This window comes from Phyllostomus discolor, chromosome 4 (genome assembly GCF_004126475.2).
Source record: "Phyllostomus discolor isolate MPI-MPIP mPhyDis1 chromosome 4, mPhyDis1.pri.v3, whole genome shotgun sequence".
In the NCBI taxonomy this organism is placed as follows: domain Eukaryota; kingdom Metazoa; phylum Chordata; class Mammalia; order Chiroptera; family Phyllostomidae; genus Phyllostomus; species Phyllostomus discolor.
Genome location: NC_040906.2, coordinates 78,618,626 through 78,644,921, shown reverse-complemented (window position 1 = coordinate 78,644,921; position 26,296 = coordinate 78,618,626). Strand labels below are relative to the sequence as shown.

The window sequence follows — 26,296 nt, the reverse complement described above, 5'->3', positions numbered from 1 at the left end:
CACAGTGAGGTTGGTGTGGAGAGCTCACACACTCACAGGGGCCTGAGATTCTACTTTCATTGTAGTTGTGGGTGGGGCCTTGGGTTGTAAAGTCTCACTGTTTATTGGTGAATGAAACATAAGATCAAGAATTTCAAGCACAAGAATAGAGACTAAAAAAAGGAGACTAAATGGTCTGTCAGTTAGGGAACTCAACCAAAATCTGTAAAAGAGGAAGCCTCAGTGCAGAGACACTCTTTATCTAATTGTGTGGCTGGCAATATGTTTATTCAAGTAAGCTTTCCAGAAGGGGATGCTCCATTGCAATAGATGCCTTAAACAATCAAAGCTTAAATCAGGCACTTAAAGAAAGAAAGTCAGCTGCCAGGGTTCTCACTACAATAACATGTTTGTTGTGATACTGGTCTAAACAAAGCTACTTATGCTGCCAGTCCTGGAAAAATATAACATACAGTTACAGTTGTAGGCTGTAATATCTAAGTTTGTGTAAAGACACTCTTAATGTTTGCACAGTGACAAAATCTCCTAATGGCACATTTCTCAGAACATATCCTCACGGTTAAGTGGTGCAAGACTTGTATACAGAAAAGACTTGAAAGTAGAGTCTTAGAGAGATGTTTGTACACCTATGTTCATCATAGTACATTTCACAGTAGCCAAAAGGAGGAAATGACCCAAATGTTATTCAACAAATGAAGGTATTAGCAAACTGTGGTACATACATACAATGGGGTTTCATTCGGAGTTGAAAAGAAAGGAAGTTCCAACACAAGCTACAACCCAATATGAATGAAACTTGGTCATTATGCTAAGTGAAATAAGCCAATCACAAAAAGACAAATTTTTATATGACACTTATATGACATACCTAGAGTACATAATTAAACAAAGAAAGTAGAGTCATAGTTACCAGGATTTGGAGGAAGAGAGAACTGGAAGTTATTGTTTAATGGGTATAGAGTTTCAATTTTGCCAGATGAAGATTTCAGGAGACCAGTTTCTCTATGTGGATGTACTTAACACTACTGAACTGTACTTTTAAAAAGGGTCAAGGTGATAAGTTTTACATTATGTGTATTTTACCACAAATTTCAAAATTACCTTTCAGAAATGAAAGCTAAATATATTTTCAGATTATAGAATATCACTGAACTATAAAAACATTAAATGTAATTCAGACAGAAGAGAAATGATCACAGAAAGAAGGCCATAAATGAAAAGTGTGGAGGTAAGCACATAAATTGGTTATCATGTAGATATAGCTAAATAAAAAAGGATTGCTTGTCAAACCTCTGTGAGTTTTTTTTTTAATTTGTTTTTTTTGTGTTCTTTTTTTTTTTTTTTTTTTAGGAACTGGACCTGCTGACACCAGCATCTTAGGTGCTGAAAATGAAAATTCTGTTCAGAAACAGACCAAACAAAGGCTTTTTGCTGAAAATCAGACATGCCCTCAAAGGAGGAGGGGATCCCATGCCATACAAATTAATAAAACATCCACAAATGCATGATCCAGCTTCAGAATTAGAACATTACAAATACTTTAGAAGTCTTGGGTGCCTCACCCTCACCAATGTTCTACCTCTCCAAATCTTGATTTTGTAAATTTTAACATGTATATATATCTCAAATCTATATATTTTTTCCTAGAAAATGGGGCAAACTTTTAACTTCACATAAGCTTATCTTTTAATGTCTTTTGCCTACAATTATTCCTGTCTTAGGGTAACAACTAACTGATGATCTGTGGAAAGTCTAAAGCAAGCCTCCTTCTTTTATTCTCACCTGGATTGATGTCTCCAGCACTGTTCCAATTATCTGGTCAATTCTATCTCTCTCAGTCATCAAGTTGAATTATTTCTATTGTACAACTACAGTACTCCTAGTGTTTGTCACCTTCTCACACCTCTTGTTCTAGTCTCATTGTTATTTCCAAATTAGAACATCTCTATAACTTTCTAATTGTATCTTTACCTATAGTATGTCTCATATGCAATCTAACTTTCAAGTGTCCACCACATTTATCTTCTAAAGAGGTTGTTATCACCTATATCCACCTGTATAATTCTTCAGTGGTTCTCCATTGCCTTCAGGGGAAAAAAGAACAACTCCATGCCCTGGTGTAAGACCTTACATGCTGCCATTATATTAACCTTCTAGTTGACTCTTGTACAAAGTCTAACTAACTCTCACTACTCCTCCTCTTTGAAGTGTCCAGAGCTTTGTACCTACTGATATCTCAACCTGGATTGATTTTACTACCATTTCTCCCAAGGCCTAGATTGACTACAACCCCCTACATGAGAACTTTGGTAATTCCATGTAAGAACTCAGTGTTCCCTGAGAGAAGTGGTTTGTACCCCTATTAAACTCCTTGTTTCATTTAGCCTTATATTTAGTTAGTTCTTTAATTCATTTTTTTTTCACCAGCTATGAAGACCCTTGAGGTTATAAACTCTCTCAATTAAATAATAGCCATTGCCTAATCCATCCAATTTCCTAAATATAGAATCTAGAATATAGTGTAAAAAATAAGCCTATGAAATAAAATAAAATAATATTTCTAGTCTTCTAACTAAAAGATAAAGAATAAAGATAAGAAGTATTTCCCATTTTGCACCTATTGTTATAAAGACATATTTCTCAAGAAAATGACATTCAAAGATGTCATTTTTGCCTTTCTTCCTTTTCTAACCTTTTTTAAAAAAATCACAGATGTTGACATTTTTCTACCAAAATGCTTTCTGGGTGAAAATAAGAAATGAAAATTCTATTCAGAAATAGACCAAACAACAATCGTTTCCCATCTGAATGTTCTACTTTAATTCAAGGCCTGTTTCCAAAATTTAGATCTCACTGTTATTACTGACCTGTTTTTCATTTATTTCATTTTCTCTGACAATTTTCACAAGTTTTTATTTTCCATATAATATACTTACTACTGGGTATAATTAAGTATTGTGTCTTGCAAAAGTCAGGGAATGAATGAATCTTCAGTAGTCACTGAAAAAAAATTTGGCAGAAATAGATAATAATTTCAAGTACTGATGGAAATTTACTATGAAATAGGTCCAATTAGATTCAAAGTTACATTGAGAATTAAATGTTATATAATAGCAATGTCATCAAAACATGTGTTTTAAATGGTTTATATTTTTTATAATTTAAAAAAGTGTATGATTATATGATAATTTCCTAGCACATATGACAGGATCCTTTATAGAAATAAACAGATACACTACTAATTTATATTCATATTTTTTTTCATTTAGCTTTTGCTTAACTCATCCTGACAGTTTAGTTCATTAAGACAGTAAAGGATTCCAGTACTAAAAAATTAACTTTGTTCAAGCAATAATCCTTACCCAAAATTGAGCTTAATTTTCCAAAAATGAGAAATTTATACTTTGGCCTAGAAGATTCAGATACATCAGAAGTCTTTTCCTATAAAAAAAATGAGATTCTATGGCTTGGAATTTCATAAAGCTGTCAATTGACTAGGTATTGTTCTTTTAAAGATAGTCCCACAGCTCAGCTACCTCTTTGGAGTACTTGTGTACTGCTCAGAATTATACCTTCACTGACAAAAGATTGAAACCCCCCAAACTTACAAGTATTTCTTATAATTAAAACACTTCCTTGGTTCCCCTTATTTTTAGTATTAACATAAAACTCAATAATTTACCCTATAAAGGTTGGCATGATTTGGTTTCTATTTCTTTTTCTTTTGCTAGATCAGTTTGTACATTATACCCATCCCATTCTGGTCTTCACACTATTCAGTCTATACTAGCCCACCTTCAATTATTTATTTACCCTATAGAAAACATTCCAGTATTTGTTAAAATGAAAGAATTCATTATTATTAATCCTAATGAGTATACATATTATTAGCAAGAAAACATTATTGCTTAAATTTTGGTTATACAGTTATAGAGAGTCTGCTAAATGCAGTTTAGTCCTCATTATTTTTTCAAAGATAGACTCGCTAGTAGTTACCAATCTATAATTAGAGACAAAATTGTTCCCCAATTTTCTAGAAGTAGAATACCTATTACATTACAAAATTCACAGAGCCTTTTGGGAAGTATTTCACATTTTCAATGAAGTGTTTGAACGGATTTTTATTAGTCTGTCAGTCTTAGGAGGCACCTACTGCTCTTTAAGTGATCCCTTGAAGTTTTTAATGGTCATTACCTAGGCAGTCTTTTTGAGTCTAGTCTAACAATGATTATCTAACCATTTTTTTTCTGTAAAAAATCCTGTATGAAGAAGAAATCCTTGCATTCATTCTTTTTTATTAAATCCACACCAAAGGACATGCTTATTGATTTTAGAGAGGGGAACAAAGAGAAGAGAGAAACATTGATTGATTGTCTTTCATTTGCTCTTCAACTGGGGACTGAAACCACAACCCAGGCATGTGTTGCCCCAACAGGGAATTGAACCCACAAACTTTCAGTTTACAGGATGATGCTCAACCAACTGAGCCATACCAGTCAGGGTGACAGATTTTTCCTTTTTTGTTTTTCTTTCTTCTTTCTTGTCTTCTTTTTTTTAAGAAAAGCTTTTCTCTTAGGACAAGTTTGAAATAAATATTTGAACAAGCTTATAACCAATTCATTCAAGTTGCTTTAAGAGTGCTAACCTCAGCATTATGCTAAGTGACATAACCCAGGTGGTGAAAAACAAAAAAACATAAGATCTCACCTATAAGTGGAACCTCATCAACAAAACAAACAAGTGAGCAAAATAGAACCAGAGATGTGGAAATAAAGAACAAACTGACAGTAACCAGAGGGGATGGGGGAGAGGGATAATGGGAGAAAGGAGGGTAAGGGTCAAAGCAAAGAATATGCATAAAGGACCCATGGACAACGACAAGGAGTGGGGGAGAGGGGAGGAGAGCATGTGAAAGGTAGAGGGTGGGGAGGGCAGGAGAGAGTAATGGGGGAAAATGGGGACAATTATGCTTGAACAATAAAAGAAGTTTTTTTAAAAAACTATTAAAACAACAACAACAAAAAGAAGAGTACTAACCTGAGATGTGTAAAGAGCTAGCATAAATAAAAATGTACGTTAGTGTTCAAATACTCTTGGATATACTAATGGTACTGAAGCCAACTTTTAGTATTATGTGTGGTAACTCTTGAAAAACATTGTGATTTTAAAACCTGTATTTACTGATTTCATTAAGATATTGATCTTGCTCAAATAATGTGTGATTGTAAATTTTCAGTATGCTTCAAAGCATAAGAATTTGAAATATCTATATGAATTACTAATTATTTTTTTCTTTATCCTCTTCCAAATCACTCTGTTATGCTAGTGGACATGAAGTTGAAGAGAAACTATTTTTTTTCATTTTGCAGCCATGGAAAACAGCAGGTACTTAATTAAGATTCATTTAATAAAGTAATAACTCACCCAGAAATCACAATATATCAACATTTAAGCAAAGATTAGGCTAACTTAATGCTAAATATTTAGATTCAACCACTGCATTTGCATGTATATCTCACTTCAGCTATGTTTTCCTTTCTGGGAAAAATGATTATATTTTTAATGATTAATTCAATACTCACTGAGAACCTATGATTCATCCTGCAGGGTCAAGAGGTGGATAGGAACAGGATCCCTATCTGATTTTTATAGTTTAGTTTTGTAGAAATATTGCAAAAGGAAGTTGATAATAAGCTTGTGTTAGAGGGGAAAACCAGTCCTTTGCAATTTAACCTATGTTTTTTATGCAAATATAATTATGCTCCATCAGCAAAAAGGAGTCTTTAAATCTATTTATTTAGAAATCTGTAAAGTTTAAGGAGATTTGTTCTGAAATGTTTTCTTCTTGTGAAACTAAATTTCTAGTTATCAGACTATGTGCAACATAATTATGGCATTCCACAATTGTTACGACATATTCTTAAATCCCTGAATAATCAATTCCAACTTTAATTAACAACATAAAATTGAATAGAAAAAGTAAAAAAAGAACCTTGTGATTATTACAAATGGACTAATAAACATTTTTTAAGTTGTAACATGCAAGTCTTTTACCTCTTGAAATAACAGTTTCTAACCCAGTTCCATTAATAAAAGCTCGTTTAATGGTTTGTGTTTTAATATCTGTCCAGTATAAACGTTCTTCGGATGCATCAAAGTCTATCACAGTAACATCATCAATATCAGGGACTGTAAAGGCCGTGATAAAGTTAAAATATGGATTATCAATATCCACTCCTCTGATTTCAGAACGCCTTGCATAGAGAAGAAATTTTTTCATTTCTAGAAAAGAAATAGAAATAAATGTTTTTCTCTTATAAGTTAGGCATGTTAAAGCAGTCTAAGAATTCTATAATATCATTTAATGGTTTAATAGGTTTTTAACAACACAACACTATAATAAGATTTGATGGAAACATCGATGCAGAAATGATTTATCTATTTTTAAATTAAAGTTCTTAATAGGAACAAATGTAAAATAGTTAAGTCATCATTTTCCTTTAGTTAGAAATGCCAGGGAATTATCAGTAGTTGATTTGATTTTACAATTTCAAACAAACTTGCAAAAATCCATGCACTTTCAATTGTCAAACAACCATTTTATTACTTTATACATAATTATGAAATTACTACATTGCATTAAGTGACTTTTGAAGAAATCTAGAACATTTTTTCTATATTATCATTGAATAAAATATTCACTTTGAAAAATCTTGTTTAAGTTTTCCTCATCAATAGTGGGATTCAAATAATGTTAAAGCATGCTTTGTTGTAAATTTTTGTAAATCTGTGGTAACTAACATTGTGCAGCATTGTATCTTTCTTACTTCCACAGGTACCTATCTTCCACTGAGTTTGTGAAGTATTAGTAGATGAAGTAGAGATAGGAGTCAGAGATTCTTTTGTTGCTGTTGTTGTCGTTGTTGTTGGGTTATTGTTATTTGAGATGTATTATAATTACACAAAATTAATTAAATTCAAATATGCCTCAATTTCTGAATTAAAGTTTTGTAAGGATATTCTTTCTGTCCTTAAGATTTCCTTAAGATTTGCCATATTCATGGCAAATAAAACAAATACTAAAAATTAAAGTAAAACAAACCAGGGAAATCTCAAAGTACGATTTTCATTCATAAGTTTCATTATCATTTTTTATTTTGCATGTATAATTTAAATATTTTTGCAAGTATTTAAATTTACATATCGTACTTTATTCCCCCCACCCCTTCTAGTTAATAATCCCCTACAACATGATGTTAGACGGACTTTGGAAGAGCAGGAGGAAACCAAAGTTATTAAGTGCCTCTTGGTTATGCAAGTTACTTACATCATCACTTTCTGATAATGCACTTTCACTTACAAGTTTCCCTGTTTTTGTAGATATAATTCTGCTAGCATACCAAATATGAAAATTATAAGAAAAAATGAATAAGGTAATAAGTAGCAAAGTGTGGTGTATTGCTTATTTTAAGAATTTGTCAGACACCTCAAAAGTAGATGACTCATCAGTAGTCTAGAAATAGACCACCTCAAATGCTTTTAAGGACATTAACAACCACTTCTGCTTTACTCTGAGGAAAACATTAATGTTAATACAATTTGAGAGAATTTGATTTGAATTTTAGATAAGAACTGTGAGAAATCTACCATAGCAGGTCTTCTTGTCCGAGGAAAGCTTCATCAAGTGGGGGCACGCACAGGCAGCACTCCTGTTATGGTTGATCAGACACATGTGAGAGCAGGGGCCTCGGCCAGCGTTGGCTGCACAGGGATTGGGAGCTGGAATCACAAAGGGAAATACTAACAGTGAGGAAGGAAGGCTATGTTAGGGAACCTCTGAGGCTGACCGGTTTATTCCTTAATGATTCAAAGTGAAGTTCTCTACACAGCACTCATTATCAAGGTGATTAATCTTAATTGAACATTATTATCTTAAATCTTATTTTATAGAGATTATCTAGTAGACTAAAGACTTTAGGAGCAGGCTACTAAATAGAAGGTGTTACATATTGTGATCCCATTAGTTTAGATTTCAAAGAATTACATCTTTGTAACTGGTGGACCTTTTGCTCAGAGTAGTTAATATCCATCTTGTAGAGTTTTAAAGTGGAAAGAGTAAAAATCAAAGGGTTATAATAAAACTGTAAAGGATATGAGAAATTAACTGAATTTGATAAATATTCAATGTAGCTTTGCTAGTCTTTAGCATTTATCCCTCCCTCCAAGATAACACAAATAATCTATGCTTTTACAGTGATTAAAAATATAAATAAATAAAAGAAAAATAGAGACTCAGAAATATTTTTAAGAACATCAAAGAGCAAAAACTATTAGAGAAGACTGGAAGTTAAGATATAGATATAATTTAGCTTCCACTATTCCTTGGAGTGCCATGTATTCTGTTTTCTTCTCTTTTAACTTTATCCATTGCAATTGGAGGTCCTAAGGAATTGAAGGTTAGAGAAGCAAAGGAGTAGATGTGAAGACTATTGAGGAGGAAAGATGTTGCAGGAGCAGAGGCAGAATGAAGGAGAGGTACTGTTGATGAACTGTCAGATACCTAGAGACAGTGGTACCTAGCTGCAGCAGATAGAAAAAGAAAACTCAAAGTTTTGAATACTGGAAACAAAAGAAGATTAGAAAGAAGAAAAACAAAAAGAAAGACAAGTAAAGGGAGTAGAGAGAAAAAAGAAGAGGACACTTTTTTTTTTTAACAATGACATACAGTATTCCTCTCAAGAACATTAAAATCATAATCCAGCCCTGGCTGGTGTGCCTTAGTGGATTGAGTGCCAGCCTGCAAAGCAAAGGGTCACTGGTTCTATTCCCAGTCAGGGCACATGCCTGGGTTGCAGGCCAGAACCCCAGAAGGGGGGAGTGTGAGAGGCAATCACATTGATGTTTCTCTCCCTCTCTTTCTCCCTCCCTTTCCCTCTAAAAATAAGTTTTAAAAATATTTTTAAAATAAAAATAAAATAAATTAAAAAAAAATCACAATCCATGACAGCTCACTGATAGGTACTTGCATTTTACTTTGAACATCACTATTTTTAGCCCAGGATCATATCTGTTCTCCTCAACATCCTATGAGTGTGATCAAATATTTTGTTTAAAATCAAAGATATAGAATTTCTCTCTATATACTAAAGTAAAAACTATAATGATTTTATAGCCCAACATTTATATTAGTGATAACACTGTAATGTAATATTCACAATATTTTCTGCTTTACAGCATGAAAATTCCACAGGCTTTTTACTTAAATTTTATCTCTTCTCATTTTAAAATGCTGTTAAATCTTTTTAAAGTTTATATCTAACCATACATTTGAACAGATATCTATTAAAATTACCAAATTAAGGAATTGGATTATTATACTTACATTCCACTATAAAACAGGAATTAGTGCTAACCCCTGCTTTATATTAAAATCGTCCCTAAGCCAAATTTGCTCCACTGTTTTTGTAAATAAAGTTTTATTGGAACACAGCCATGCTCCTTGTTTTATATTCTCTATGGCTGCTTTCACACTACAATAGCATAGTTGATTAATTTCAGATTAATTTCAGAATTTTATATCATCATATGGCACACAAAGCCCTAAAATACTATGTGGATCTATGCAGAACAGGTTTGTCAATATTTGATATAAAGCAACTATTATATGAAAAATATGTTTGCAAAATTCAGTATCAACACTGAGGTTGTAAATTCCTGGAGGACCAGGACTACCCCAATTATTTGTACCCATGAGATGGGAAAAGCTGACCAGTCAGTGGAATGTTATAAGCAATCTTAATAGATGGAGTTCAAATAAAGTTATACCCACTGGAATCACTAATATTTTATACTATCTAAACTCAAGTTGACCAAAAAACCTCAGAGATACATGCAATATCACTACTTATATTTATTCATTGAATAAATATTTATGGAGGACCGACCTATTTCTCCCACCTACTTTGTAAAAAGCTGAGACATAATAGAATAGTAGACAAGATATAATTATTTTTTTTTACTTTTTAAAGTATACTTTATTGATTATGCTATTACAGTTGTCCCATTTTTTTCTTCCCTTTATGCCTCTCCCCCCAGCACTCCCCTACCCACCAGCCTCCCCCTCCACCTTAGTTCATGTCCATGAGTCCTACATATAAGTTCTTTGGCTTCTCTATTACTTATACTATTCTTAACATCCCTCTGTCTAATTGGTTCATACCATTCCTGCTTCTTATTCCCTGTACCTTTTCCCCCATTTTCCCCTTCTCTCCCTCTTTCCTCTGATAACTTCCCATGTGATCCCCATTTCTGTGATTCTGTTCCTGTTCTAGTTCTTGCTTAGTTTGTTTTTGTTTTTTTAGGTTCAGTTGTTGATAGTTGTGAGTTTGTTATCATTTTACTGTTCATAGTTTGATCTTTCTTTTTCTTAGATAAATCCCTTTAACATTTCATATAATAAGGGCTTGGTAATGATGAACAACTTGAACTTGACCTTATCTGGGAAGCACTTTATCTGCCCTTCCATTCTAAAGGATAGCTTTGCTGGACAGTGCAATCTTGGATGTAGGTCCTTGCCTTTCATGACTTTGAATACTTCTATTTAGCCCCTTCTTGTCTGTAAGATTTCTTTTGAGACGTTAGCTGATAGTCTTATGGGAACTCCTTTGTAGGTAACTGTGTCTTTTTCTCTTGCTGCTTTTAAGATTCTCTCCTTATCTTTAATCTCGTGTAACATAATTATGATGTGCTTTGGTGTGTGCTTCTTTGGGTCCAACTTCTTTGGGACTCTCTGAGCTTTCTGGACTTCCTGGAAGTCTATTTCCTTTGTCAGATTAGGGAAATTCTCCTATATTATTTTTTCAAATAAGTTTTCATTTTCTTGCTATTTCTCTTCTCCTTCTGGCACCCCTATGATTCAAATGTTTGAATGTTCAAATTTGTCCCAGAGGTTGCTCAGCCTCTCCTCACTTTTTTTGAATTCTTGTTTCTTCATTCTGCTCCTGTTGGATATTTATTTCTTCCTTTTGTTCCAAATCATTAATCCGAGTCCCAGTTTCCTTCCCTTCACTGTTGGTTCCCAGTATATTTTTCTTTATTTCACTTTATATAGCCTTCACTTTTTCCTCTGTTTTGTGACCATACTCAACCATTTCTGTGAGCATCCCAATTACCAGTGTTTTAAACTCTGTATCTGAGAGGTTGACTATCTCTTTGGCGCTTGGTTCTTTTTGAGTATGCACTGTAGTCCAATACTCTATTCTCTTTAATTCTATGGTTATTTGGCTAATTTATATTTTCCACATTTCTTGCTTTGATTGCTGCACTAACTTTCTAACTAATTTCTTGATTTCCAATCTCTCCCATGAACATTTATTGTTGTAAAGCACAGATTTGATCATATGCAAGGAGGACACACATATTCAAAAAACGGAATTATCTTCTGGAAAGTGGGCACCTTGTAGTACAGTCTTCCTCTACTAGTTGAGTGTTTTAGGAACCCATCTGTAGTAGTGTATCAGCTGGCATTGTTGTGAGACACTGCATTCAACTTTAGGAAAAATTTTTGAAGACTCTTTCAATGTGTTTGCCCATTTCATGGTGGGTGATTTACGAGCACACCTGCCTACACCACACTGAGCGTTTAGCGGTTTTTGACCAAAAATGGCATGATGCCTGTGCCCCACCCTTCCTATTCACTAAATCACACCTCCAGTGACTTTTATTTATTTCCCTGGATGAAATAAGTCCTCAAAGGGAAATGTTTGGCAATGTGTGAAACAAAAAGACAGTAGAACTGTTACAAGGCATCAAAATAGACATGTTCAAAACTGTTTTGAGCATTGTAAAAAAATCTAGATAGGTAATGGAGAATACTTTGAAGGTGACTGAAGTTTAAACATGTACAAATAAATACAAATTTTTAATAAATAAATTAGGATGATTTTTTGATCGCCCCTGGTAGCTACCTAGCTGAAAAATCTAGTACAGCTTCCCATTGTCAACCTTCCAAAATCACAGTCTTCTTTCCTACCATTTCCCCAGTATTCCTCCACACTAGCCAGTTTTGTCTACTTTCTGTTCTCATTCACCTTTTATTTTATTTTATTTATTTTAAAATTTCATTTGTTTATTTTTAGAGAGAGGGGAAGGGAGTGATAGAAACATCAGTGTATGGTTGCCTCTTGCAAGTCCCCCACTGGGGACCTGGCCACAACCCAGGCATGTGCCCTGACTGGGAATCGAACCAGTGACCCTTTGATTCACAGGCCAGTATTCATTCCACTGAGCCACACCAGCCAGGGCAATAGTTTATTTTTTATTCTGATTCATTCTGTTTATTTTTTATTAAAGATGACATCAGTGTTTCAAAGTCACAAAACTTCAATTTCAAATTATTTTCTTCTCTTTACTATATTTAATCAATTGTCAAGTATTGTTGGATTTTCCCCAAAATGTTTTTTTTTTCTTTTGATTTTTAAATTCCTCCTCTTCTAACATAGAGATTTATTTTGATTTATTTCATCATTTTTAATAACCTCTATAATCACATCATTGGTACAATGTGGTACTTCCCAGAATACACTAATTTTTCTTTGCAAGATATAACCCAAAGCAGTATTTTAACAGATTCATAATATGTAGTAAGAGGGTATAGGTAGACAGAGGGATGGATAGATAGGTAGATAGATACATAGATAGATAGATCTGGTTTATTTGATAGGTAGTTAGATCTTGATATAGTAAAGTACAGAAGTGAATAAATTAAGTAACCTGCAAGTATTTAACATTTACCTCCACCACAGTGAAACATGGTGGTGGACTATTTCATTTTTCTCTTAAACAAGCTTATTAATCATGAAAAATGTTGCTTGTAACAGAGTATGTTAATAGCCCCATATGGAATCTTTCATTCTTCAAGCTTCATAAGGGATACATTGTCCCATAAAGAAGCAATAATATTACTAATATTCTTAGAATATATAACTCTTGTTCAAAATAAATACATAAATAAATCAGCCAGTTTCTTATAAACATTGTCCAAAAACATTTAGTTTTCTATAGAAATAGTTTTTCCTGAAGCAATTGGAAGCAATTAAATCATCTTAATGTTAAAACTATTTTTTGAGAAACAGCCTGAGATTTTCCTTACAGTGTCATGAAATGACAGGCGACTGAAACAGAAACTAAAAGAAAGACTAAAGTTTCCAAAATGGAATAATTTATTTTTATAACAATATGCTAGAAATGTGCTAAATGTTTTACAAGCATTATTTCTTTTATCCCTCTTGCTGATCATTTGTGTTTATAAAAATAAATTACCACCATGTTATGGAGAGTAAACATAATTTTGGAAAAGGAAAAAATAATCTTACAACCACACATTGTTAAGATGAAAACAACATTTTAGATACCAGAGTAGGAGCTCTAACCATTATACATACATACTGCCTCTCTAAATGAAGAAATCCCCTTACACTCATTCATTCATGTATTCATTCATTAACAATTCCTGAATGCTTGACAAATCAGGAACGGAGGATAGATCCTGCTTTAGAGTATAATTTGTATAAATATATTTAATCCAATCATAACTGTGAAGAAACTTCTCATGTCTCATTCTGTTTATGTGCTTTGATTGGATAGTATGTTGACCAGTCACTATGGGTTTTAAGAAAAAATTTAAAAGGGACAGCTCAATCTGTAAGCCTGTCTTTGAGAGAAAAATAAAATAGTCTCTGAAAAAATAGTACTAATTTTAGCAATAAATATTTATTAAGTTCTCATTAACTGAGTCTTTTTCAGAGAAATAGTTTTCTCAAGGAGAGAAAAACATGTTGTAATAGGTGAAAATCTAATGGATAAAGTATTCACAACAATCTATATTTAAAGTGACAGTCCTATTCTAGAGTTATTTAGAGAAGAATCCAATCAAAGCTGCTAAAGAAACAAATAAACAAACAAAGCCAAGTGCTGGGATCTAACTGGATTCATGAAAAATTCAGCTCCGCTGGGTGTTAAATCACAACTGAAGCTGTGATTAAGAAAACACCTTTGGTCTGAGAGAGGACACAGAGAAAAATGGCCTACCTCCCGAACAGAAGATGCACAGACAAAAGAAGAAAATTACACTTTTTCAGTGCCTGCAAATGGCTCCCCTTATAAGGTGAGGGGCTAATATTGGCCTGTGGGTTACTTTTTTAAATGGTGAAAACAACATAGAAAATAATAATTCATTACACATTAAAACGTTATGATATTCAAATTTCAGTGTCCATAAATAAAATTTTACTGGAACAGAGCCATACATGTTCATTTTCTGTATGACTGTTTTCACACTATAGCAGCAGAGTGAAGAACTGCTCTTTTCACTCCTATGAAAATTATTTTAATGTTTTTCTCTTTCCAGTTGGGCAGGGTGGTTATTAAGGCAGTATCAGCAGTTCCTGGGAATTTGTTAAAAATTCAAAACCTCAGGTCTATTGAATCAGAAGCTTTTGAGTGGAGCCTATAAATCTATGTTTTAATGAGCCCTCCAGGTAATTGTAATGCACATTTAAGTTTGAGATCATTGTAACAACTTATACTAGAAGATAAAAATGGAAATACCTTTGTAAGGGGATTACTTAAATCTCACCATTCTCTGATCCCTGCCCACTCTGGTTTCCCATTTATTCACACTTTCCCTCAAACTTCTTCAATTTGCAAATGAGGAAATAAGATCAATTAATTTGACTCAAGTAAGGAGATAGTGATTATAAAGAGGAAGGAGTTAAACTAGGCTAAACCCAAGTTTGTTTCTAGGACCACACCCTGATAACTTTAAAAATATATTTACTATTATGGTTACATTCAAATTCATCTGTAATAACAATTATTTTATTCATCCTAGTCATTAATTTTGCTCTGTTCTTCTAGTTTCTAAGAAAGAATGTCCCATGTGCATATGTCAATAAAACTCAACTCTCTACAGCCTTCTAGTGACATAACATTTCCATGGCAATTCTCAATAAACATGAACCCAATTTCTTCTGCCTGTAGAGCATATGGTTAAAGCAAGAGAACCATGAGATTAGATAGTGGGCAATCATCCCCTTTCTATTAGACACTGAACAAATTACTTAACATTTCTCTGTCTCAGGTTTTTTATCTGTAAAACTATATTGCTAGTAATCTTCCTCATAGGATTGTAATGAAGGTTAGCTAATGTCAGGTGTTATTATTATTATTATTATAAACATTAATAGTGTTATTATGAATGACTGAATAATTTAGCTAGACTATAGTTTACAGAAGCAAATAGATGGTACCCCATTACTCAAATATTTTATGATCTAGTTGGGTGCACAAAATAGAGTTAGGAAAAAATCAAGTAACCATAAAAGCCTAAGTGTCAATCTTCACTGTGGAGAAGGTAAAAGCTGAATTGTGTAAACATTTATAATTGGTATGTGGTTTTGAATTAAGAAAATCTCTTAGAAGAAGAATTTTTCCTGCAAACCTGTATATATATGAAGAGTAATAGCTGTAAAACACTAATACAAATGTAAGTACAAAGTCACAATCATGAAATAATTTTTATTTAATGCTTAATTATGTCAGCCCGAATCACATTATGTCAGCCCGAATCACATTATCCAAAAAAACTCACCTATGGCTTAGCAAGGTTTTATTATAAAAGTTGTTGTTGTTGCTGCTGTTTTTAATATACTTAACATTAATTCAATTAATAACTGTATTTAGCAAAAAACATATTTAGATGAGACAACCTCACAAATGTAAATTATTTATTTTCATTTGAAAGAAAGACCTAAAGTTTTGGTGTTTTTGCTCATTATAAAAGTAGCAATTATATATATATATAACTTCTCTATGGTAAGAAAAACAATATTCTCTTATGTATTTTTAAGGTAGGAGTCCACAAGTATCAATTACATGCAATAAATTGCCAATACACAACAGATACAGAGAATTTAGGTTACAACACCCACTTCCATTAATGGAACAGGGTGATTACATAAATCTTCCAAGAGCATATGTGAATACATGTGATTATCTAATCATTGTGAAAGTAGTAAATTTTATGTGGAATTGTAGTTCCAAACTTCCCAAAATTTTGTATTCAAATTTTTATCTTCAGTTTCTATAGTGGCTGTCACAGTAAAAGTACTGTACTACTCTGTGTCCTTCTACTTTACTTAGACTTTCTAGCTTTACTTTTTTGGAGATGTCATATGCTTAAAACTACCTTCTTCTTTTGCAGCTTCTTTTCTCTTCCATCTCATCTTTACTTGAATGTAACCTCATGCTTAACACATAAATCCCATGTGTGATTCCGGTAATTAGCAATATATCATGTCCACCCCCAGCTGCACCCTTATTGGCAACACAGCACAGTGTTTAAATGTATTGGCCAAACTTAGGGCTTCTGTGGAGACCAGAGTGGTAAGAGGTAGAGCTGGGCATTGAGCTGGTAGCTCTAGCCTCCTTTCTGCTTCCACCTGGAGCACCTACAATTATTATTAGTCCTAGACTAAATCCAACATATCGGGTTGTATTTCTGTCTTTAAATGCAGGGTTGGATTTAATTTACTAACATTAGATTTCAAATTTGTCACCAATAGCTCCATACTGGTTATAATTATTGTCTTATGGGTTTCTATCCTTATTTTATCATGAACACTCTGGCAGGACTGGGGCTACACTTTGTGTGTGTGCATATTTCCTAAATCATATATGTAAATATAGACATTCAATATTTTTTGTTTTAAAAGTAATATAAGAGTGCAAAAACAGACACATGGGTAAATGGAACAGGATGGAGATCTCAGAAATAAACATACAAAGTCAAATAATTTATGACAAAAAGAAAACAATAATATACAGTGGGGAAAGAACAGTCCCTTCAGTAAGTGGTGTTGGGAAACCTGGGCAGCCAGATAAAAAAAAATCAAACTGGAGCACTATTTTACACTATATATAACAATTAACTCAAAATGGATTACAGATTTGAATGTGGGTTGTTAAACAATAAAACCAGAAGAAAACGTAGGTGGTAGGTTCCTTGACATCTGTCTTAGTGATGATCACTTGGATTTGACATCAAAAGCAAAGGCATCAAAAGGAAAAATCAACAAAAGGAACTGCAACAAACTTAAAAGCTTCTGCACAGCAAAGAAAAACATTAACAAAATGTAAAGGTAACCTACCAAATGGGAGAAAATATTTGCACATAATAATCTTATAAGGAGTTAAGGTCAAACATATATTAAAGTACATATAATTCAATAGCAAAAAAACAAACAAAACATAATCACATTTAGATGTAGACAGAGGATCTGAATAGACATTTTCTCAAAAAAGACATACAGATATCCAACATATATGTGTAAATATGCTTGACATCGCCAATCATCAGGGAAATTCAAATCAAAACCAGAATGAGATATTATCTCACATCTGTTAGAATGGCTATCACCAAAAAGACAAAAAATAACAAGTGCTGGAGTGGATGTGGGGAAAAGGTGCCCTCATACACTATTGGTGAAAATGCAAGCCAGTATAGCCACTAGCAAAACAGTGTGGAAGGTTTTTCAAAAAATTGGAAATCAGCCCTGGCTGGCATAGCTCAGTGGATTGAGCGCAGGCTGCGAACCAAAGCGTTGCAGGTTCGATTTCCAGTCAGGGTACATGCCTGGGTTGTAGGCCATGACCCCCAGTAGCCGCACATTGATGTTTCTCTTTCTCTATCTCCCTCCCTTCCTTCTCTAAAAATAAATAAATAAAATCTTTAAAAAAATCGGAAATCAAACTACTATATGTTCCAGCAATACATTCCTGTGTATTTATTAAAAAAAAAACAACACTAGCTCAAATAATATATGCACCCTTCATTTTCCACAATACCAAGACAAGAAAACAATCTAAGTGGCCATAAATTAGTGACTTGATAAAAAATGTTACACATATATATATACACACACATATATATATATATATATATATATATAATAAAATTCTATTCAATGACAAAATTAAGGAAATCTTGCAATTTATGACAACATGGATAGAACTTGCATTTGTTAGCTAAGTGAAATAAGCCAGAGAGAGAAGGACAAATACCTCTTCATTATCCCACATATATATGAAATCTAAAGTAAATAAATAAATAAAACCTAACTCATAAATTGGTAGTTGCCAGAGAGTTGGGGGCAGGGGGTAGAAATGGGTAAAGAGGGTCAAAAGGTATAAGTTTCCAGTTACAAAATAAATGACATGGGGTTATAATGTACAGTATTCTGATTATAATAAATAATACTATATTGAACATTTGAAGGTTGCTAAGATAGATTTTTAAAGTAAATGAATTACTTTTTAATTTAATTTAAAAGGATATGTGAGAAAAATGTATGGAAATGTTCAAGAGCAAACTGACAGTAACCAGAGGGGAGGTGGGAGGGGGTAATGGGGGAAAAGTGAGAAGGGTCATCAAGGAACATGTATAAAGGACACATGGACAAAGCCTAAGGAGGGTAAGACAGAGGGTGGGAGGTGGGTCTGGGTGGGTGGGGGAAAAATGGAGACAACTGTACTTGAACAACAACAAAAAAAAAGAAAGAAAAAATTCAGTTTAATAATAAAAAATATTCAGAAAAAGTAATGTACCTAAATTTCAACAAAAAACAGCTGGGATAATGATGTGATTGCAACTGTTACTTTTTAAAATTCAATTTACTTATGTATATAATCATAACACTAATTCTATGTGAGACACTGTTCTAAGAACTTTGCCCATATTAACTCTGTTTAATGTGCTTGTATCAAATGACTATTAATCTCATGTTTACTAAACCTATAATGTAGACACTATTATTAATCTAGTTTAAAGGTGAGGAAAAAGGGGCTTGGAGAGGTGAGGTATCTTGCCCAAAACACACAATCAATATTTTGTAGGGCTGAGATTTAAACCCAGCAGTTGGACTTCCAAGGCTATGCCATTATCTATAAGCTCAGCTTTCTCATCCTATAAAATATTTTCAAATTTAGATTTAAAATACCCACTATTCCCCTTTTATACTGCATATGTTTAAGCTTTGGTTTGTTTTTTTATTAATTTCATATAACAATATTAAGAACCAAAGGATCTAAAATAGACTTTCTTTTTTAAAAGTTCTGCTTAAATGTCCAATAACCAAACTGAATATTTATATATATAATGAATACTTGTAAGAAAACTGGTATTAAAACTTTTATTAATTTCTTATTTGGTAGATTATATAGCTTCAATAATATTTCTAACCTTTATTTAAATTATAAAAGACATATTTCAATTCTATAGCACTATCATGCATTTTTAAGGTTATTTTTTCGTGAATTTCACATTCATTCGCCAGAAACAGGAGTTATTATTATTGTACGTGTGTTAATGCTGAAAGCTGTCTCCATTTTCATTGTTGTAATTCTACACTTGGTAATAAAATAGTAATCTTTTTATTTTTTCCTAACATTGGAAGAGTTACTTCACAGAGGCATGTGACAGGATAGATGATGATTGTTATATGCTCAGTGATCCTTATAATGGGGAAAAGTAGAATGTTCTCTGATCACTTTCAAATTTGTAAACTGACAGAATTTCATTTAAAAAAGAGCAAGTTTTCATGATAGATGACATTCTCTAAAAGTGTATAAAGATAAGAATATCTACCCTGAATCCTGGGAAAGTATGTTAAATTAGATCTATAATGGTAAAAACTTCCCTATTTTATGCAAAGTAGATAAGTCACATATAAATCAGTTTTTAAGATGTCAAGAACATTTCACCCCAACCTACTGAATTATATTGAATGTCTCACTTCTTTGTTATATATATGAAAATGTCAGAAAATCTTGAAAGTATCATGTTCCTTCCCATTCTATGAATTTGCTAGGGGTCACGTTAATGTGGGCAAATCAAACAGTCAGTAAATGAAATGCATGGATTTTATTTTGAGGCAGTGGAATGATGCAGTACATAGGCCCAGGCCATTTTTCATGGTCCAATTTATTTAAATTAGTATGCACATAAAAATTATAGTTCCTGAAAAATGTTGAACAGTCTGGGGAACAAAATACATTGCATGCATGTTTGCCTTTATAAATATTAAAACCAATTCTATTTTAAAGTATTTGTACTCCATATAGAGTGTTGTTTTTATTGCTAGATGTTCCTCCATGCTGAAGAACATTTTTAGAGAAGAATGTCTTTTTTCCTTGTACCAGTGGCACATTGCTGGCCAGACTCATGACTTCTTGCCCAATTTCAATTTAGTTATATGTATAGTGCCTATTAAATACAATAATGATTAAACCTTATTTACTCTTTTTAATATCCTCATATTTTTCAGGCTTGTAGGATGAAGGGAGTAAAGGAGTTCAGAGTGATAGGAAAGAATTAAAGTTATTGCTCACATAATCCAGGGTGTATGGAAACTCCCATGTGACAATGAAAGATCGATTACATATGAAAATTGAAACTGAGAAATTGAAAATATCTTGGAGGAGAACTAGATTCAATCAGACTATGTCAGAGAGAGGGCACAGAAAATTTTACAGATGAGGGCATTTTGATGGGAGAAATACTATCAAGGGAGAATGAAGACCAAGTATCCAAGAAAGACAGAGGATAGCCATGAAATTTATGGACCATAAAGGTGAGAGCATTTTCACTCAAGTCTAGCAGAAGATAATATAACATGAATTCAAAATAAGGCTTGAAGTGTGGTCCACAAGAACAAAATGCCAATGAAGTAGATCTGTTTACTCTACACTGAAAGTGGCAAAAAAAGAGAAAATGTACCATCTGCAGGAAAGAGCTTATCATCTGAGAATCATGTATCTCATGATTCAAATATGCTAATGAAAATAAAGCATTATTTACATTGGGATGATATGACACAAATCATAATAGGGAAACATCAGGCAAGAGGTATAAAGATATGAGTTGATGTTGCACAAAATGGCCATGGCATTCCAGAAAAAAATTAAAAGAAATGTGAGGCTGAATTAAGAACATTTGGCAAGAATTAAAAGGATAAAAATAAAATCACAAAACCAAGATGAAGATTACTATTGCACCAAAATTTGGAATACATGTAGAATTGAATACTTGTGAATTCAATTCTCTTAAAATGGATAAGCTCAAGCAATTGGTTTATCCTTCCTTATGCACCATTCCCCATCCTTCCAATATACCACACAATGTCTACCTGGGGGCTAACATTAATGTGTCCTTGGTATTTTCCTCTAATTCACTAATCTTACTTAGCTTTGAGATTCAAATTCTGAAGGCCTTCTACAACCTCCCACAGTCTCTTTTATTTATACACTAGCAATGACTAAAAATATGGGGACTTGATGTAGAACCTTTAATTTCTAAGATTTGCTTATTTATTTCTATGTGAAGGAAATAAACAAGGAAAGAAAAAAAAACCTGAACTAATTAAAATAAAAGCTCAAATTACTCCCATCATACAATATACATAAAATATTAATAACTCTTAATTTATTAATTTTTTACAGTTCAAATATTAAATGATTAAGGTGAAAATACTTTCTGGATGGTTAATTAATAATAACCACTTACCCTGTGGCTGACGACTAGGATGGTATATCTGAAGGTCAAATGGCTGTGCACTGGTTTTCTGAATCACACTGACATTTTGCCCTGTCCACTTATTGGCTTTGGACAAAGTGTTGGTCCTCCAGTCTGTCCAGTAGACCTCACTCCCATATAGAGACACAGCAAAGGGATGAGAAAGATATTCATGACCGCGGATGATTTCTATCATTCCTGTTCCATCATAGAGAGCTGAATAAATAGCATCTGACCTAGAGAAAGGTAAATACATCAGTAGTTTATCAAAACATTCAATAGTGTAATGATGTGATTACATTACTTAGATAAATGACAGCAAATATTTTATAAAATATTTTATGAGCCTGTATCTAATTTGTAGAAGGAAAAAAAGCCACCATAACAAAAACAAAAATCACCAACTGCCAGAAAATCACCATTGTAAAAAAAAACAAACAAAAATCAAAACCTACTTCACTGTGTGTATACAGCATACATACATATTCAGAAACATTTTGAATTTGTAAATATTTTCAAAGGAAGGTAACAGAAAATACAGAAAAAAGGTTTATTTTTTAAACCTGGCATCTGTCCAAACTATTCTTTTCTCAAAGTGGTCCACAGTTAGTCCATTGGGCCAAGCCCCGGTTTTCATATCTTTATAGATAGTTTTTCTCCCAGCACCACTCATAGAGGCAGATTCAATGCGAGGAAAATTAGCATCCCAATCTGTCCAGAAGAGAATTCTGAAGAAAGAGAAAATGTTATTGTTTCAGCCATTCATTTTACAAACATTTACTGAATGTCAATTATATGCTAGGTATGCTAGGCACTGTCTAGGTAAACAGTCACAAGAGAAATGTCTGTATTATCTGCCCTCATGGGATTTAGAGTCCAGTGGAGGAGACATGAATACATAATTACAGCTCATAAAAAACTGTGAAGAAAATTTTGTTATTAGACAGAATAGCAGGTGGATAAACTATGTAGAGAAGAGGTCAAGGAAACAATACTTTGAGGAGGTGATATTCACACAGAAAGATGAGGAGAGCAGTATAAGAGAATTCCAATGAAAATAAACAGCAGATCCAAAGGTTCTAATGGGGGGAAATGTAAACTGAGGAATAGAAATAAAGGCAATGTATCAGAAATGTGGTGAGTGAGGAGCAAAAACAAGAAGATAAATTTGAGGGTGATTTTTTTGTGTCTTGTAGGATAAGGCAATTATTTGAGATTTTATTAAAAGGAGTGAGGAGCACAATTAAGCAGGAAAGAAACATGACATCATTAATACATGGATTATTGTGAGGCAAAAGTATGGGTATGTCAGGTGGTTATTTCAAAAGGACAGCCAAAGATGATAGTGGTTTAAATAGAGTATGATGGTAACAGTGATGAAAAACTAATGGTTCCAAGATGTATTTTGAAGGTAGAACTGCCCCTACATCCAATCATTAGCTAATGATTTCATCAGTTAATCATTTTGGCAAACTCAGAGTGAGGATAGGGAGAGGGTGTGCAAGTATACATTGAGTGAAATGGGTAAAGATGAGGAGGAACAGATATTAAGAGCTATTAATTGAGTGTGGGTGGGTGCAGATAGCAATCAATAGTTTAGTTTTAATTTTTTGATCTTGAGATTTCAAAGACATCAAAAAGGAGATGTGCAGGAATGTGTATGGTATGTCAGGGAGAAGTTAAGAGAAGAAGGACTGGAGACATGAATTTAAGAGTTATCCATATGGAGATGATATTTAGATTCACACAAATGAAATAGATCATATGGCAGAAGATTTAGAAGAAAAACAGAAGCAAATAATATACTTTGTAACTCTAGAAATTCATGTTACACAAACAGTGCCACACAATAGGTATTCAGTGTGGCATGTTCTGCTTTGATTTTTAAGGTGATTAGGTAATTGGTGGTGTATATTTAATTGGCAGGGGTCTAAACTGCTGGTATATGTTTCTTTAGTTTTTTTATAGAATATAGTTCCACAATTATTGCCACAGCTAATATTTTTGAATACTTACTACATGTTAACTACTGTTTTCAACTCTATATAGATCATCTCATTTATGGGACCATGAGGCCATGGCTACTTATCCTTGCCTTGCAGATGAGAAAACAAGCCTACAGGAGTTCAATTACTTGATCAGGGTTACATAGTTAGCAGGTGGCAGATGGAAAATGGAACGTAGATAGCTTAATTTATGTTCTTATGCTTTTAACATCTAACTCTTTAATGTCATGTCATTAAATGAAGTAAATGGAAAATATCTAGTATAGAAATAGAAGCATGGTTAGTTGCCCCCTCTATGGTGGTAGAGAACCCAATGCAGAGCATGGATATTTGGTAATGGAGAAGACAGAGGGCTGGAGATAAAATGACAATCCAGTCAACTTTCTTTTATTAGCTCTGAAAACATTTTGGTGAGCAATAATATAATTATTGGGAAAAACAAATTTGTTCTTTGTTATAATTACACAGTTTGCTATTTTTCAATCCTTCCATCATTTTGAATGATCCCTGAGTATAGGAATTTGATGGATTACCTTAGAAAAAGAAAACAATCATTTGGAACAAAATTTAAAATCCAACTAAACCTATTTATTCTTTTAAAAATATATAGTTAAGAAAATTTTGTGTTATGTGAAGTGAATATTCATTTTGACTTCAATTTTTGAGAAGCATTTAGTCTCTCAGAATATATCAATTGCAAATATGAAGCAATTAGAAGACAATTCAAGCCATTTAATTTAGTATATATGCTAACAGAGTATAGTGAACAGGGAAGGAAAATAATGACCTAGATTAAAATGGAAGTTAAAAAAATTGCATTAAATAATATATATCAATGTTGAATTGTGGCATTGTATATGTTTTCCTGTCAGACCAACTTGGAATCAAGGTTGGGATTGTCACTCAGCATAATTAATCTCAGACTCCATTATCTCTTCTGTAAATTAAAAGTATAACAGTCACACTTGTCAGGACAATTGCATGAGGTAATGGATGTAAACAATTTAGTGCACAGGATGACTAGCACATAGCAAATATTTGTGCTTGTTCAATCATACATATATATTCATAGATAATACTTTAAAGGCAAATTTTCAGTTTTTCCAAACTGTTAAAGAAATTAATATAAATATCTTTAATGCTAAGATCAATATTTAAGTAGTATAATATCATGTATGTGAACATAGATTAGTTTTATAAAATAACCATGAGTCCAAGCCATGGAAAAGAATTCAGAGGAGTAAGTTTTAAGACTAGGTTTATGTCATAGAATGACTCTTTCAAATAATGTTTATATATTTTTTTAAAATTTAATTTTACATGTAGCTTTAGGAGTTTCCATCTCCCTGGTAGTGGAACCATATCCATAAAAATAACATTGAAATTATTCATTGTTTAAACACCAAATATTTGAATAAATTAAGTAAACTGTTGGTAAACAATATATCAGAGGACAATGTATTGAAAATTGTTTAAGTTTTGTGATGATTTGTGAGAGTTTGTTATGTGAATCCTTTTTATTTTTTGTATCAGAAAATTCTTATAAAAAGATTTATTAGTGTGAATAACTAAAAATTGAATAAATAGGTAAAATTTAAAAAATGCAGTAGAGGACATTTATAAATCTTAATGTTGAGAATATTTTTCTGAAAAGGCTAATATTTAAAGATAAAATTGTTTTATATGAAAAATACTAATCCAGGTATATATGCATAAACTAACTTCTATATATATAGTGTATATATATATGTATATATATACACACACACACAGAAAAAGAGAAAATGGATATGTAGATAAATATAGGTAGATATATAAAATATGTTGCCAGTTAAAATGAAACAAAGTTTAATTAATATAAAGTTAGTAAGCTATTTAGTTAAGTAGTTAAATGTTTATTTTTTGAAAACAATGAATATGAAAGGAATTATGTGTTTTACTTCAAACTTACTTTTGGATGCACACATCTCTTCACTGACACAAGTTGTTATTTTTTAGCATCCCATTAAACTTTGTTTTGAAAATTATATTTAAAATAGAAACAAAACCAACATAGCATCACTCAAATTTATGGTGATATCCAGATTTGAAAAAGATTTATAAAAATAATATCTGAAAACAAATATAATGAATTTGAGAGTCCTAGATATTCTGAGTACCTATGGATAAGCCACCACCAGATCTAGACAAATGGAGACCTGGTGTCTGCATTGTAACCTTCTGCTTTATGTGGTCGTGGCAGTTCAACACACGTATCAGCAGCCCTGCACATCTGTGTGCTCTGTGTGTAAGTTACCAGAAATAGGTGCTGTGGACTCTTTGTTTTTCCAGTGGACAAAATAAGACATGGCTAGGGACAATTTCCAACACTCTAAAATAGTGATCCCTTCATTTCTTTATTAAATGTTGCCACATTTTGGTGTTCTTTATGATCCTAATCTTTAATCAATCCAGGTGGGAAATTTCCAATATTTTTTTTTAAAGGTGAACTGTATGGAATGTGAAATATTTTTAAAAATATTTTATTTATTTATTTTTTAGAGAGGGAAGGGAGGGAGATAGATAGATAGAGAGAGAGAGAGAGAGAGAGAGGGACATCAATGTGCAGTTGCTGGGGGTTATGGCCTGCAACCCAGGAATGTACCCAGGCTGGGAATCGAAC

General features: G+C 32.7%; 1 protein-coding gene across 1 annotated transcript in view; it reads right to left on the bottom strand.

The window, feature by feature from the left end:
• Positions 1 to 26,296, bottom strand: part of LRP1B (LDL receptor related protein 1B) — a 1,792,671-nt gene that overhangs the window by 578,540 nt on the left and 1,187,835 nt on the right. The window contains exons 26-29 of the mRNA XM_036023545.1: positions 22,192 to 22,356; positions 21,620 to 21,864; positions 7,648 to 7,779; positions 6,055 to 6,282 (exon numbers count right to left, since the gene is read on the bottom strand). Of these exons, the coding sequence (XP_035879438.1) occupies positions 6,055 to 6,282; positions 7,648 to 7,779; positions 21,620 to 21,864; positions 22,192 to 22,356 (770 nt within the window). The remainder of the gene's footprint in view (positions 1 to 6,054; positions 6,283 to 7,647; positions 7,780 to 21,619; positions 21,865 to 22,191; positions 22,357 to 26,296) is intronic.